Source organism: Neovison vison, chromosome 7 (assembly GCF_020171115.1).
Source record: "Neovison vison isolate M4711 chromosome 7, ASM_NN_V1, whole genome shotgun sequence".
Taxonomy (NCBI): domain Eukaryota; kingdom Metazoa; phylum Chordata; class Mammalia; order Carnivora; family Mustelidae; genus Neogale; species Neogale vison.
The window spans coordinates 122,859,177-122,876,469 of record NC_058097.1 but is presented as its reverse complement, the minus strand read 5'-3'; the positions used below and the strand labels follow the sequence as shown (position 1 = coordinate 122,876,469).

The window sequence follows — 17,293 nt, the reverse complement described above, 5'->3', positions numbered from 1 at the left end:
ATATGACTCTTTATCTTGCTTAACAGTTTTCTTAAGTAATTGGCTACTCCCATATTGGGAGCATAGATATTTACAATTGTTAGATCATCTTGGTGGATAGTCCCTTTAAGGATTATGTAGTGATGGAGAGGATGTGGAGAAAGGGGAACCCTCTTACACTGTTGGTGGGAATGCAAGTTGGTGCAGCCTCTTTGGAGAACAGTGTGGAGATTCCTCAAGAAATTAAAAATAGAGCTTCCCTATGACCCTGCAATTGCACTCCTGGGTATTTACCCCAAAGACACAGATGTTGTGAAAAGAAGGGCCATCTGTACCCCAGTGTTTATAGCAGCAATGGCCACGGTCGCCAAACTATGGAAAAAACCAAGATGCCCTTCAATGGATGAATGGATAAGGAAGATGTGGTCCATATACACTATGGAGTATTATGCCTCCATCAGAAAGGATGAATACCCAACTTTTGTAGCAACATGGACGGGACTGGAAGAGATTATGCTGAGTGAAATAAGTCAAGCAGAGAGAGTCAATTATCATATGGTTTCACTTATTTGTGGAGCATAACAAATAGCATGGAGGACAAGGGGTGTTAGAGAGGAGAAGGGAGTTGGGGTAAATTGGAAGGGGAGGTGAACCATGAGAGACTATGGACTCTGAAAAACAATCTGAGGGGTCTGAAGTGGCGGGGGGGGTGGAGGTTGGGGTACCAGGTGGTGGGTATTGGAGAGAGCACGGATTGCATGGAGCACTGGGCGTGGTGAAAAAATAATGAATAATGTTTTTCTGGAAATAAATAAATTGGAAAAAATAAATAAATAAATACTTAAAAAAAAAAAAGAACACACCAAAAATCAAAAAAAAAAAAAAAAAAAAAGAAACATACAAATTAGACCATGGCTTCTCATCTATTCAGGCTATAATATGTTTGAACATAAATATTTATCAGCCCGCATCTAATATAGCTAGTGAAGCTCCCAAACCTGCAGTTAAAGACCAGACACTTCCTTATGCCACATTGTTCTCTCATCAATGAATATCTGTGTAACTATATCTATATACCTATTTCAAGAATTATGCTAGGCATAAGACAAATTGTCTACCCTCAAACTACAAACTACTTGAAGAGTCAAGACCCACAAATAGGAAAATACACTGTCATTGGTAATTTAAATTAATAGGTCAATCTAACAACCAAAGATATGATTCAAATTAGACTATAATTAAGGTAAACCAAGTTTTGTGGAGTCTAAAGTGGATATAATTTTGAGTCCCTCATTAGGAGAACAAATACAAAATTAGGTAATAAGTGAATATTTATTAAGAATGAGAACAGGGCACCTGGGTGGCTCAGTTGGTTAGGCAACTGCCTTTGGCTCAGGTCATGATCCTAAGGTTCCGGGATCAAGTCCCCCATTGGGCTCCCTGCTTGGCAGGGAGTCTGCTTCTCCCTCTGACCCTCTCCCTTCTCATGCTCTCTCTCTCTCTCTCATTTTCTCTCTCAAATAAATAAATAAAATCTTTTAAAAAAGAGAATGAGAACAAAAATCACAAAAAAATACAAATTTTAAAAGATGGCTGGGGCACCTGGGTGGCTCAGTGGGTTAAAGCCTCTGTCTTCGGCTCAGGTCATGATCCCAGGGTCCTGGGATCAAGCCCCGCATCGGGCTCTTTCCTTGGCAGGGAGCCTGCTTCCTCCTCTCTCTCTGCCTGCCTCTCTGCCTTCTTGTGATCTCTGCCTGTCAAATAAAATCTTAAAAAAAAAAAAAAGATGGCTGCACAAATATCACAAAACCTAGACATATAATCATATTTTCATTAACTCCTTGGTACTCTAAAATCTTTCCCACATCTGAGGATTTTTAGAGCACATCATGATATGACAATGATTTCATAATACTGTCTATGAAAATAATAATGATAATCAAGAGTTTAATTCAGGGGTGCCTTGGGATGCCTGGCTCAGTCGGTTAACTCAGAGCCACCTGGGTGGCTCAGTCAATTAAGCATCCAACTCTTGATCTTGGAGTCATGGGACTGAGTTCCACATCAGGCTCTGTGTTCAGCAGGGAGTCTGCTTGAGTTTCTCTTCCTATCCCTCTCCCTCAGCCCCGCCACTATGTCACTATGTTCTATAAATAAATACTTAAAAAAATAAGTGAATCAAAAAAAAAAAAGAAGAACAAAAAAACCAAAAAAAAAAAAAAAAAACCCCACCACTTTCAGCATGGTTAATGAAAAAACAAACACTTTAAGGTGCTCCATTATTCATTACTGCTAATATCACAGGAAAATGAAATACTCATTATTGGCAATCATGCAAAGAGTTAATGTACTGTTGTTAAATTTGGGAAAATCTCTGTTTAAAGTTTCCTTCAGGGACACCTGGGTGGCTCAGTCGATAGTGTTCAACTCTTGATTTCAGCTCAGGTCATGATTTATGGTTGTGAGATCAAGCCCCACATCAGGCTCCACACTGAATGTGAACCCTGCTTAGGATTCTCTGTCTCCCTCTCCCTTGGCACCTTCCCCCACCCCTGCTCATGCAGGTGTTCTATTTATTTTTTTAAAAGATTTCATTTATTTATTTGAGAAACTGAGTGAGGAAAAGCACATGAGCAGGGGCAGAGGGAGAAGCAAGCTCCCCACTAAGCAGGGAGCCTGACAGCAAGGAGCCCAGCTCAATTCCAGGACACTAGGATCATGACCGGAGCCAAAGGCAGACACTTAACCAAATGAGCCACCCAGGTGCTCCTCTCTATTTAAAAATAAATAAAAACATACTATAGAGTTTCTTTCACATTTAAGCTCTAAGACTTCAGGATATTTCAGGTTTTCTTTTACAGTGAAAAATCTTAAATACTCTTTGACATGAGAAAACTCATTACCTGGTTTTTTCAACCACATACTCACTACAGCAGGATTATGAGGACTTAAAATTGGCATTCTCAGTGGGCTCTGCAACTTCTTATCACCATCCTAGTAAGTCAAACAACATGGTAGAATATTCCTGGAAACCATGTCTACACTGAGATGGTTAGCAATAACAACTGTACATAACAGTGACTATGGACCACATAAACAATTCCACTAAAACCAGAACTGAATGTGTTCCCAACTCAACTCCTGTTAGCTGGGAAAAATGCCTATGACCATTACGAAGGTACTCAGCATGAGGAAGAGTATGACAGAAGGAAAGGCGAGTGGAAGAAAAGAACAGCCTTAATTGATTATGGCTAAGGTATCTAACTTGTGCAAATCTGAGGACACATTGCTAGTATGAAATCCAGAGCCTTGAAAGGGATCCCTCTGTAAGTGAGGAGTCCAAATGCCCAAGCCTGATAAACCTCACTTTAAATTTGCCTCTCAATAATTAAGGATCAAATGAATTGCAGTCAGATGATAAGTAGTAATAGAAATAGTAGCAACAACAGTTAATAATAAAGTAAATCTTTACTACTTATTGACCAAAAAAAACCCCAAAACAAAAAACATACATAACACTATAAGCTTATTATTATGCCACGCCCTCTGCAGAGCACTTATATGAATCATGTAATTAATTTTAATTTTACTACCTTAATTAATGTTATATTTGTTACCATTTAGATACTCTGATAGGAGCTTTATATATAGTCACTGGTTTGCAAGACAATCCTACAAATTTACAAATTATCACTACTCTTTTATAGAACAGGAAATTACTGGCAAGTACTATAGCAGAGCTGAGATCCAAATCTTGGTCTAATTTGTGCTCTTCATAATAAATAGGAATTCAGAAGAGGATAAGATCACTACAGGTTAGAGCTCTAAACAAGACTTTACAGAGAAGTACACTAAGCTGGATACTAGGGAATGAGTAGCAATGAAGAAAAGAGTATGCTCTATATTTGGGGGTAAATGAACCATGATAAGAAAATAGGAAAGGAAAAAACAAGGGTTACTCAGAAGAAAATGAAAAAACAATTCTACAGAGCCAAAGACCATGCTCCAAATCATGATTCCCAATAAAAAGGGAATAAATTAAGTCTTATCATCAATTTTTCCTCTATTATATAGCCATAATCTTAAAAAAGAAAAAAAAAGGAAAGCAATATTTCTCTAGAATCCAACTCGTCAATGGAAAAGGTGGATGTGGACATTCAAAGAACTGCTTTACCTCTGTCATCAGGAAACCCAAGTCTAATGTTTTTCTCTTAAAGGGAAAGCACTGATTTCCATAGGAAACTAAGGTTGTACAACCAAGCACATCACATTATCATCGGGCTATAGGTAAGTTATGAGGCTTGAAACTGGAGCTTCTAAATTCCAATTAAATTTTCTTCCTCGAGGTTTCATTAAAAGTAACTTTAAAAAAATACAAGCTAAAAGGACTGCTCAGATGTAAGAACAAAAGTAACCAAAGTTTTAACAGATTTTATTTATCCTACATGTAGAAAATGTACTTGACAAGAAGAGAACAGAAAGTAAAATCTGTGAGTTGGAGAGAACAAAACACAAAAACACACTCTTTCTCAAAAAAGTTACCTGACCCTGAACTCACTCTGAGAAGGAACAGTTTGCTGTAATTTGCAAACAGCATGTGGGATATTAGCCACAGGGGACTAGGAGGAGAAAATATTTGTTCTGGCTTCAATGAAGTCCAAATTCCTAATCCAATGTTACTAAATGTCTTTGGGATTCTTCTCTCATCACTAATGCCTGAGAAAGAGAAAGAGAGAGTGAGCCAGGGAGGCAAAGAGAGACACAGAGAGGGAGTTGCTATAAACAGAAACCAGAGGTAGATGGAAGAGGAATTTCAGCAATAATTTCATCTCGACATTTCATTCTGTTTTTCATTGGCTTAACCCTGCACACCTCCTAAAGCTGTACTAACATGATAAAACACTGTAAAAATTATAGAATTAAGCATTTTGAAAGTTACATGTATATTATTTTTCATTTACATCAAAGTCTTCATTCTCTGACTTATCTACAAAGTAATTTAAATTGAAAATACATAAAGAATATGACCAGATGGGTTTTTTTAAAGATTTTATTTATTATTTAAGAAAGTGAGAAAGCGAGAGAGAGTGAGTGAGCACAAGCGGGGGAGGCGCAGAGGAAGAGGGAGAAGCAGATTCCCTGCTGAGCAGGGAGCCCAATGTGGGACTCAATCGCAGGACTCTGGGATTATGACCTGAGCCAAAGGCAGATGCTTAACTGAGCCACCTAGGTGCCCATAACCAGATGTTTGACACTAACAGTCATTATCCATACATGGTCTAACAGAAAAGTTAGGCTATAACAGAATTAAGGGAAAGAAGAAATAACAAGAATAAAATAATATTTTTGTAATCCTCCTGAACTCTACTCGCAGTCAGCATCTATTTCAAAAAACATTCATTCTAAGGATTTGCCCCCCATCCTGAGCCCTAGAGCAGGCTTCTCAACCTAAGGTGCATGAAAAATTTTCTGGGGGCTGCAAACCCCCAAAAAATAGTGTATAAAAGATTTATATATGTACTTAAGAATACTCTTTGGAGGAAAGAGTCTGTCTACAGCTTTCATTAGTTCCTATAAAGTGTTCATAACATAAGGTACTTTATCAATGTACCCTAATGGTATGAAAACAATTGCCTGGTAAATTAAAGATACTTCAATATTTGTTCCTACTGAATCAGTGCTCTAAAGATTCACAACTAAAGTTCTAAACCTGTTCTTTATTACCAGTAGACTTTTGGTGAGTGAGACTTCATATCTGATACAAAGAAATCATACTGAATTAAGAACAGCAACCCAACCAAATAGTTCTTAGTTTTTAATTTGGGTAAACAGACACAGAAACTCTTAAAGCATTAGATGTAGTAAGGCTGTAGCAGTCTTAAAAAAACAAAAACAAAAACAAACAAAAAAAACCCTGAGGCTCTGAAATATGAATGCTCCCAACCTCTTGGAGATCAAACAAAGTTCACCTGGCCCTAATACACTTCTAAACTTTCATAAGAAAAAGAGGTTTCTAAAAACTAGGTTTTCAAAACCTTCTAATAAACTTTCAATTCAAAAACAAACTAATTCAACTAATCAATTAAAAATTCTCTTAAATTCCCATAAAATCACTTCTTTGGATGTGAAACTTATATAGCTAAAGTGAGTCATCTAATAAGGGGAATGAAGTGTGGATGTTTTGCTGGTAGTGTGAAAGGGATGGTGTTTAAATTACTTTCAAATGATTTGGATTAAAACCAGTATTATCTCTGCAAGGTCCAAAAATGAATCACATGCAATGCTGGGAAATGAATCCAGAATGCCTAACACCCACGATGCTGTGCTCCTTCCTTCACCCAGAAAAGTATCTGAAAGGCTACAAACAATGGAGCCTTCCCAAGATGCAGTGGGTGGTTTTCTTCCTCACTGTACATGGGCTGAGCCTTTCAGAGAACCAACATTTTATTCTGTAGGAATCTGAATCTCAGATTCAGATTTCAGATATAAAGCTCAAGTTTACTTTTATATTTTGCCTCTGAATGTCTTCACCTTCACCAGTTTCCTATTTAGTGCAGAACAGCTGTAATTCTCCAAATTTTAAGTTGCTGTATCTTAAATGATAGATGGTTGCTTCTCAGAGAATCTAAGGACAGAGATTATAGTTGTACAATTTTGTATATCTTTAAAATAATATACCCCTAAGGGTGTCTGGTGGATCAGTTGGTTAAGCATCCCACTTTTGGTTCAGCTCAGGACATGATCTCATGGGTAGTGGGATCAAGCCTGGCACCAGGCTCCACTCTCAGTGGAGAGTCTGCTAGAAGATTCTCTCCCTCTTGCCCTCCCCTCACTTACACACACTGTCTCACTCTCTCTATATATATATAGTCTCAATTCTTAAAGCAGTGATGCTTAGCAAGAATCATACAATCCCTCCCTTCAAGTATATCATAACCTGTCTGGAGGTATATGTGCTTCTGCAAAAACAATACTTTTATTTTATATTTGAAACTGAAAAAAAAATTACCTTCACAATATGAACATTTAAAGAAAGGTAGGGGTGCCTGGGTGGCTCAGTGGGTTAAAGCCTCTGCCTTCAACTCAGGTCATGATCTCAGGGTCATGGGATCAGGCCCCACATTGGGCTCTCCGCTCAGTAGGGAGCCTGCTTCCTCCTCTCTCTCTGCCTGCCTCTCTGACTACTTGTAATCTCTATCAAATAAATAAATAAAATCTTTAAAAAAAAAAAAAAAAGGTATGTGAGGGGTGCCTGGATGGTGCTGAGAGTTAAGCATCTGCCTCTTGGTTTTGGCTCGGGTCATGACCTCAGGGTCATGAGACAGAACCCTGCATCAGGCTCCAAGCTCAGTGTGGAGTCTACTTGAGATTCTCTCTCCCTCTTCCTCTACCCCTCCCATTCATGCAAGTGTATATGCTCTCTCCGTCTCTAACAAATAAATCTTTTAAGAAAATAAAAAAAAATAAAGACATGTAACTCTTAAAATTAATTGAAAGGGGAAATAGGTTAAGTAAAAACTGAGATTCCTTTTCCCAGCAGTACAGTGGATTAAATACTACAAAAGGCTTTTCCACTGCAACAAGGTCCTATGTAAACTATAGGGGTTTTTTGGTTTGTTTTTTGTTTTATTTTGTTTTGAAGATTTAATATATTTGACAGAGATAAAGAGGGAGAGAGAGAACATAAGCTGGGGGAGCAGCAGGCAGAGGAAGAGGGAAAAGACTCTCCACTAAGCAGAGAGCCCAATGCAGGGTTCAAACCCAGGACCCTGAGATCATGACCTGAGGCAAAGGCAGACACTTAACCGACTAAGTAATCCAGGCACCCCTGTAAACCATAGTTTTTAATACATCTCTGGGCTCCCACAAAGTGGGGAGATTTTTAAAAGGGCAAATAAAATTGCTATGGGCTGAAACCAGAAAGATGGGTAGGGATGTGACTCTGAGAACAAACGTTCATTTTTAACACTTCAGTGGGGAGACTGTGCCCTTGAGCCAGCAGGAAGGCAGAGAAATGGAGCCTGAAACTTTCCAATAATCCCAGGGACTCTCAAAGGAGTAACGCCATCCCAGGTGGTCAATGGCTGGTGGAAGCATACTCTCACAAAAAGCATCTTCAGGTCAGACCCTGAACTATTTACAATCAGTCAAATATCAGCTTATGCATAAAAAAAAAAATCACCATAAGAGTCATGAGAAACAATAAACATTAGATTTAGATATCCAAGAATGACAGATGTTTGAAGTATCAGATAAAGAACATAAAACAACGATGCATGAAATGGTTTTTTGAAGGGACTTTTAAAAAAATGAGCAAAGAAAAGAGATCAAATTATAAAAAGAACGAAGTAAAATTTCAGAAATGAGCAATATAACTGGGGGAAGAAAAAAAAAACCTTTATGTACTGGTTAAATAACAGATTAGACACAGCTGAAAAAAGAAAGAGCTGTAAAGCAAAGCTAAGTAAATAACCCAGAATAGCACAGAGGGAAGAATACAAAATTATGACAGAAAGGTTAACAGTCTTAGAAGAGAGAATGACTGAATACATATCAAATAGGAGTCTCAGAAGGAAACAACTAAGGAACCAGATGGTAGACAGTATTTGAACAGATAATACCTGAGAATTCTCAGGAAAGATATAAAGTCATAGATACACAAAGCATAACAAATTAACAAGGAAAATAACTAAAAAGAAACACATCCTAGACACATTGTAGTAACATTTCAGAATACCAAAGACAAAGAAAAGATCTTTAAAGTAGCTGGACAGAAGAGGGCCAACATAGAGAAGGCTAAGGATATGACTAACAGCAGACTTCACAATAATAATAATGGAAACCAGAAAGCATCTGTGTTACATATTCCAGACTCCAAGACAAAATAAATGTTAACAAAGCAAATCCACATCAAGCAAATCTATATTTTAAGAACAAAATAAATATATTTTTAGATACACATAAAAGAGAATTGAAGGGGCACCTGGGTGGCTCAATGGGTTAAAGCCTCTGCCTTCCGCTCAGGTCATGATCCCAGGGTCCTGGGATCGAGCCCCACATCGGGCTCTCTGCTCAGTGGGAAGCCTGCTTCTCCGTCTCTCTCTGCCTGCCTCTCTGCCTACTTGCGATCTCTGTCTGTCAAATAAATAAATAAAATTTTTAAAAAAAGTGAATTGAAGATCAAGAGACCTACCCTGGAAATGATTTTTTTTAAAAGATTTTTTATTTATTTATTTGACAGACAGAGATCACAAGTAGGCAGAGAGGCAGGCAGAGAGAGAGAGAGTATCAGACGAATACTTCCAAAATCATTTTGATCTTATCACTTCCCTGCTTCAAACTGCCACATGAATTTCTAGAACCTACATAATCAGGTCCAAATTTCTTAGCCTGGCATTGAAAGCACTTTACAATCTAATTACTCTCCAGGGTTTTTTTTTTTTTTTTTTTACAACGGATGATCTGGCTCTTCAATTTACTAAGCGTAACCCTAAGCTCATAATTAACCTGCCTAAACCTCAGATTCATCATCTGCAAAATGAAACCAATAAAAACTGATTTCTGAGACCAATTAAAATAGCCCAGGTAAAGCTATCTGCACAGCACCTGGCACACAGTTTTCAATAAATGGTAGGTGGTATTTTTCTCATTATAACTCATAGATCCTAAAATATAACATATGCATTCCCAACTCCATGCCTTTTCTCATAATATTCATTTTACTGGCCCTCGACACCTCCATTCCCCCATATGTGCACTAGGTAAATCAAAATTATCCCTAAAAGTCCAGCTCCTTCTTGAAATTCTCCCCTAATAACCAAGCACAAGTAAGTGCTCTTGCTTCTAACTAAACACATTAAAATATTTCTCAAGGGGTGCCTGAGTGGCTCAGTGGGTTAGGTCTCTGTCTTTGGCTCAGGTCATGGTCTCAGGGTCCTGGGATAGAGCCCCGCACGGGGCTCTCTGCTCAGAGGGGAGCCTGCTTCCTGCTCCCCCAGTGCCTGCCTCTCTTCCTACTTGTGATCTCTCTCTCTGTGTCAAATAAATAAATAAAATCTTTAAAAAAATAAAATATTTCCCAAGATGCTACTCTGTTCACTATCTAAACTGTATGTTTCTTTTCATCTGGAGAGGTATTCTTCTTAGATTTCCCTGTTTTGCTCATGGAAAGCTTTACAGCCATGAAAACCAAGACTGCCAAATAAATATGGATTGGCTGGTTAAGTTTTAGCACCCTGACAGAGCTACTCTAGGGCAAAAATATGCCCCCCTCCCAAAGGCAGCTGTCTTAGGATTTGTGCATTCTTTGTAACCCTCCAGACAGCTGCACCTCATTCTAAAGACATTAAGTATTTTTCCTTAGAGAAAGACATCAAACAAGGAAGTCCATGGTGGGCTGGAAGAAGTGATAAGGGTACATGAGCCGACAGCTTACTTCAGGAAACATCTTTCAGAGTCTATTTTCCAAGGAAGTCAATTTGACCTGGTGTTCCTCTCACCCAAGACAAAGAAAACAGTCCTCCAGGAGTTGCCCAGATGGCACGAAGGAGGTGTTCAATAAATGCTGGCTGACTATGAACAGGCAGACCAGACCACAGCAACGACTCAGCTTATTCTGTTTGTTTGTTCAAAAAAAAGGGGGGGGGGGACACAGGTTTTCTCATCAGCTTTCTTTCAGTTTTCCAGTTATCCATTTGCTGAGGATGCCACAGCTGGCTCCCCAACCCAAAAGCCACTGACAGCAAATCTCTCAAATGAGTCACAAACAATGCATGATCAAGCAACTGAATCTAGTCAGCCCCTCCTTTATTCTCTGTGGCTGACATTAATTAAGAAGCGCAGGCAACATGCTATCACATTGAACTAAACAGTTTTTCCATTTTAAAAGAAAATCTTTACTAGTGTCAAATTTAAAATTCCACTACTGTATCTATTAGAGGCCAAAACAAAATGCAATTTTTTCCATTATATTAAAAAATCCTCATTAAAGAAAACTTGGAAAAAAGACAAAAGAATCAGCCAGAAAAAGAGAAGAGTGGAAAACAATCAGCCATAAGACCTACCACTCAAAAAAGCAACTCTCAAAATTTTGGTTCATTATATTTCAGGGTTTTCTGCCCCCTAAGCATATGATTAGCTTTGCAAGTTTTGCCTAACTGTAATCATATAGTATATGCTCGTCGCATCTGCAGCTTGTGTCACTTAAGTTATACCATAAGCATTTCCCCACTTTTTTTTTCTGAACCTTGTATAACTGCATAGATGGTAAAGATTTTTAATTAAACCAAGAAATATCACTTGCTTTCTTTCACAGAAAGTACTTTAGTAAAAACTGAGAATTTCCAAAGTTCCTGGGGCCACTAGAGCTAAGATACATGAAAAATGTCCAGCCACACAGTAAGTTTTTAAGATAATTAACTGACTTGCAAGTGAGGAAGAGAATATTTACTATGTCATATCTGGAAAGATACAAAAGAAATTAAATTCAGCCTCTGTTCCCAATGAATTTTTAATACCATTGAGAAGATAAAATGTATTTATACCCAATAACTGAAACCCAGTAAACAACTGTCCTGGCTCTTCAGGAGCAGGGGATACTTCATTCATGTCCGCACCCTTAGCATGAAGAACAGTACCGGGCATATAACAAATACTCAGTAAATGACTGTTGTACTAAACTGAACTACAAACTAAGAGCTATGCTTATATGGAAATAGGAAAGGTCACTGTGAGCTGAGGTCAGGTTAAGCAGAGGAGCAGCATGAATATAGCAGAATGTGACTCTGGCAATAATTTACAGAAAGAAGGCTGAACCAAAGAAGCTTTGGGATTCTGTGAAAATGAAAGATAACATAAGAAAAAATGTTTGTATTATAGTCTTAATTTATTTAACAGTTTGAGGTTTCTACACAATTAACATTGAAACCCCTGTTGAATATACACCAACTATTCATGGGAAATATAATATATAACACATAGTAGATTCTACCTAAAAACAAAGAAAATACACCAACACAAAATACTACAGCATTCCTTTAAATCAGAAACAAAGTCTAATTCTCAGGAAGCTTTCTGTATTTCACAAGTGGCAAAGAGGCAGCAAATTAAGGCTTTAGATCTCCACATACAGTACCATAGTGGATACTGTCCTTGCTAAACTAGGTGTAAAAGAATGTGCTTACCAAAACTTTCTTTCAGGATCTCTTTATACCCCAGTGAAACTATTTGCATATATGGTTAAATCTGTATTCAACCCTAACACCATCACAAACACACCACCTGATTCTAAACCTAACTTAAAAAAAAAGAATCCAGCTTCATGAGTGTCTTATTCAACATCCTAACTTCATTCACACACATATTTTCTTTTCTTTTACCCCACTTGTGCTTTGAAAAAATTCAAAGAATTTATGGAGAAGTGATCTGCTAATATCACATCTCTAACAGCTGCTAGCTGAATATACTAAATCCATCTCTCCTTCAGTTATAGTATATGTCCATGTCAGAAAGTGTGCTTAATTACAAAACTGGTTTCTTTCAAAGAAACTGGTTTAAGCCTAGCTTACTGGGCTTCCTTAAGAGCAAGTTATATAGACCTTAGAGGCTGGGTGTAGGATAATTTTATCTGGATGTAATACTGCAATTACTTATGATGAAGTATCTCTAATAGCTATCCATTCAGTCTCGGCAGCCTGAAGCACTCAAGAAGAAATGCCTATCAACAAGTCATTTGGGAATGAACAGCTGATTTGAGAAACTGCATGCTACAGGGCAGGTGTTCTTTGTTTTTCTGAACACACACACACACACACACACACACGTCTGATAGTAATTATATCTGCCAAATAATTTAAAAAGAATTAAAACAATATAAAATACATCATTCCAAAAAAATGTTTCAGAATATTTTTCAAAAAATTTTCCTGGAAGTTTCAATTTTCAGATTTTGCTAAACTTCAGAACACAAATTGTCTAATCCCAAGAATACGAACTGTTACTGTTTTAATTCTAAATGAAGCCCTTCTCTCTAGGATGTCAAAAGATTTGGAAACCAAAAAGTAATTACTATATAATCACTCAAAAAAAGACATGTGGCGTAACATTAGTAAGGTTGAATTGCACCTGTCACCAATACAACAAAAGAATATTTTATATATACAAACCACATAGCTTTGAACATTTGATAAACTGTTAAACTAATGCATAACAAGAAATCCACTGTCAAATGCAATACAAGTAACCAGAAATTAGATTAACAAAAATAGTTCAAGATTTCTAAATTTAGAACACACGGGCTTATCACCCTAAGCAAGTTACTGAATCTCTCTGTACTTGTTTCTTCATCCACAAAATGGGCAAAATAATAGTAAAAACCTCTGAGAGTTATTATCAACCTCAAGTGAATACATATTAAACTGTTATAACAGAGCCTGGCAAAGGCTAATAAAAAAACATATTATATCGGGAACAAATTTTTTTTCAAACGACAATGCTGAAAAATAATAGTAATTGAAAAGAATAACCATAAAAATAAAAAAGACACAGCTGTCATGACCTATGAAAGAATAAAGTTTCAAGGTATCACAGTATGTTTACAGTACATACAAAATAACAGGAAAAACAGCTCCGTACTAAAAGAAAAAAAGAAAGAAAAAAAAAGAGAGAGAGAGAGAGCTGCATCCCTTCAGAGTGATTGTCATCAGCCCTACTTTGCAAAATTTCACTCTTCCTCCTATGTTCTACCAGTAAATCCCAGCCCTTAATATCAATAAAGTCACAAAACCTGCACCTCCAGGAGAGCAAAATAAAGTTAAGGATATGTGAGGTCCTTAGCATCTTCTAGTTTTATTAACAAGCCACCAAGTTGAAATTCATTCCTAAACTAAATTGCCAAATGTGTCTGCAATAAAAACTGCAAACTTTCATGTGAACAGAACTTTTCAACAATAGGGAGTTGTTCCAGTCTGTGAATAGGACAGTGTCAGTGTGACCAACAAAGCTGGGAGCTGGACATTCCTGACACCCTTGTCCCCTGGCTAGCCTTTGATCATTTATATCTCCCAGCCACATGTTTTTGGATCACTTTCAGGCAAAGTATATGGACAAAATCTATACCCTGAAACTGATCCCTCATCATAGAATCCTGTTTACACAGTTTCTAGGACTTTTATCTACCACCATTATGAACATTCCCCAAGAATGAGCATCAAACACAGGAGTGCTTTGTCTTCCTAGTCTGTCCACCCCCACTCCCAGTCACTTCGTACTTTAATTTGTATATTTTGGAAAACATCATGGGATGACAACAGAAACTCAAACAATAAAATGACCTAAAAACTGGAAAGGTCTGCAGATAGTGCTACGGATCCGGTTGCCTGTGGATGCCCACCACAGAAGTGTGGTAGTGCTTTATGGAAACGTGAGTTTATGACTCACTCAGAACACTGTCTTGGAAAGGAGATTTGACTTGGTTCATAGTTCTCTTACCTGAAAATGGGTTAATAAAATCCAACTCACACAGTTCTTGTAAGCACTAAATGAGATAAAGATTTCGAAGTGCCCAGTATACAGTTCATTTCCACGAAATACAATCTACTTTATTCTGTCCTACTGTCCTGGGGCACACAAATCGAAGAGAATTCCGGACAGTGGAAAAGCCAAGACTCCCAAGTTTATCAGTGTGACCTCATCAAAATGGCCCAGATGCTATTTCAGGTTAAGGGTCTGCGGGGTCTCCTAGGCCAGGCTGGAGACAAAAGGGATACTTGATTGAAATCTGTGCCATTTTATTTCCCCCGAAGTAAAGCTGGGTTTGCCCGATCAGTTCCTTTGTTTACAGCAAGGAAGAAATGAACCGCAGATCCCCAGAAGGCTATGACCAAGAAGACAGGCCTCGGAGCCGTGCCTCGCTGGTACTTCGCAGGCCCCTCACTATCCACTTCTGGGCAAGGCGCTCGCTCCGCAGAGTCTTCCCCTAAGTTCTGAGCCCACGCCTAAGCTGCCATCCCCTTTCCAGGGAGCTGTGCCCTCCGCCCGGGGACCAGCCCACCGCCCGGAGCGAGCTACCCGGGCCTCGCACGGGCCCTTCGCAGCCCCGCGCCCACCCGCCTGAGACCCCCGCCCGGAGGGCCCGCATGCACCCCTTCCCGCCGGGACCCGGGCGCGCGCCGCTCCTCCGGCCGAGTCCCCCGCCTTCGGGACCGCTATTCCCGCCTGGACCGACTCCAGCCGCTCCGGGCTCGCTCAACTCCCATCCGCCCCAGATCCTCCCCTCCCAGGGACAGAAACACTCACACTCACCCTTGAAAAGCAGTACTAGGAAGAAGTCGGGCAGCCGGGCGCAGAGCCGGACAGCCGGCCGCCGCCTCAGCGCCATGACGAGGGGAGCTGAGGGGCCGCAGGCTCGCGGCGCAGCTAGGCTTCCCCGCGCGCATGCGTCCTGCCTGCCGGGGCCCCTGCTACCCGCCCCTAGTTACCATAGCGACCTCCCGGCCCCGGCACAGCCGTCACCATGGTGACAAAAGAAGCTGAAATATGGTTGCTATGGATGCAGGGATGCTCTGAACCCGCGCCCGTGTGGTCTCATTCAAAGAATCCGATGGGAAGAGGTAAAGAAGCTTGTTCAAGTTTGGGGCAGGGTAAATTTTCCATAGCTATAAAATGAATCCGGCACTACAGATCAAAGAAGAAACACTCATGAAGCGGTTCCTCACAAATAAGGATACAATCTAATTGTCTTTGAAGCATTATTGCCTGAACCTCTTTTGAAACCCTGATTCCAAATGTGATGGAAGGAAAAAGCACTGAAATCTATTTAAAACGTAAGCAAGACCAAAAAACAAAAACAAAACAAACAAAACCCCACAAAGCAAGACATATATTAGGTAGTACATAAAACTGATGTCTTCCTAAAATAAATGTAATCTATAGTTTCTGTGGTAGATCAAAAACACGAGGATAGCTTCCTCTGCAGAAAAGCAGGATAATTCTTTGCCTGATTTCTGAATATCGGAAAATGGTAAGGCTAGGGTAGAAAATGGAGCAGAATCTTATGAGGACAACCGGATAAGATGAAGGATAGAATGTACTGGAAACTGGTTCTAAGGATGCAGGAAGTTTTGTGTGTCAATACTGTGGAAAATTCTTAAAATATAGCTTGTATTATATCTAATATAGAAAATACACCCCTGAGGTGTCTGTGTGGCTCAGTGGGTTAAAGCCTCTGCCCTCAGCTTGGGTCATGACCCCGGGGTCCTGGGGTCGAGCCCTGCATCAGGCTCTCTGCTCTGCGGAGAGCCTGCTTCCCCCTCCCCCTCTGCCTGCCTCTCTGCCTATTTGTGATCTCTCTCTCTGTCTGTCAAATAAATAAATAAAATTTTTTAAAAATTAAAAAAAGAAAATACACCCCTAATGCTCCAGAAAACAATAGGGTAAAAACGGATTTCTGAGTGTAGTTATTAGTAAAATATGCCAGAGTTTCCAACAACTGATTTTTTTTATGTTTAATTTAAGGACTTCATTTTTCATACAGTCACCCTACATATTTTTTAGCATTTTTATTTTTTGCAAAGTAGAACAGTGAGTGTGTGTTGTAGTTTCCATATATACCAAATTACGAATGCCAGGAAACATGAAATAGATTGAGGTTAGTTGCCAAGGGTATGCTTCAACTGCCACACTTTATGATCTTCTTTATAAATTTTTATAATTGCTCAAAACTTTGCAATTGTGAATTAATTACATTCTCAAAATCTCATAAAGACAGAATAAATTATTTAAAATAACTCAACAATTTATTATTATTTTATCTTTCTTTCTTAACCATTCTTTCTGTTCCAATTCACTATATTCCAGTCACAAGTAAAAGTATGTGAAAATTATATTATAATGGCAGCCTTTCTCCCTTCATCAAACACAACATACAGGAATTTAAAGGGGAAAATTCTTGTTAGGCTCACTGACTTTTTTCCTTTTGCTTTCTCTTTTCTTTATCATTCCCTTTAGTTCCCAAATATATAGCTAGGCCTATTTGCCTAAATGAAGGAACCATTTTGGTTACCTGAGAAATATGAAGTTTCCTACTGTGGACAGAGTCGTTTTCAAAAACTAGTGCCTCTTTTCTCCTGTTGTATTTCCTGTGTTTGCACTGTGACAGGGTTCTATTAAATGGTCTTCTCTATTAGGGAATCTTTTCAAACTTAGAACAAGACCAGACAGAAAGGCTCCATGAATATTCTATATGGAAAAGAGGTTCCTATTAGAGCAAATAGGTACTTCGTTGTAAAACATTGATTTTCCTCCACAGATGGAGTCT

At 38.9% G+C, this 17,293-nt stretch overlaps 1 protein-coding gene across 1 annotated transcript in view; it reads right to left on the bottom strand.

Moving 5' to 3' along the window:
- JAM3 (junctional adhesion molecule 3) overlaps positions 1-15,374 on the bottom strand; it is a 95,553-nt gene extending 80,179 nt beyond the window's left edge. The window contains exon 1 of the mRNA XM_044258232.1: positions 15,280-15,374. Within this exon, the coding sequence (XP_044114167.1) occupies positions 15,280-15,355 (76 nt within the window). The 5' untranslated portion in view covers positions 15,356-15,374. The remainder of the gene's footprint in view (positions 1-15,279) is intronic.
- Between the last annotated feature and the right edge of the window lie 1,919 nt (positions 15,375-17,293).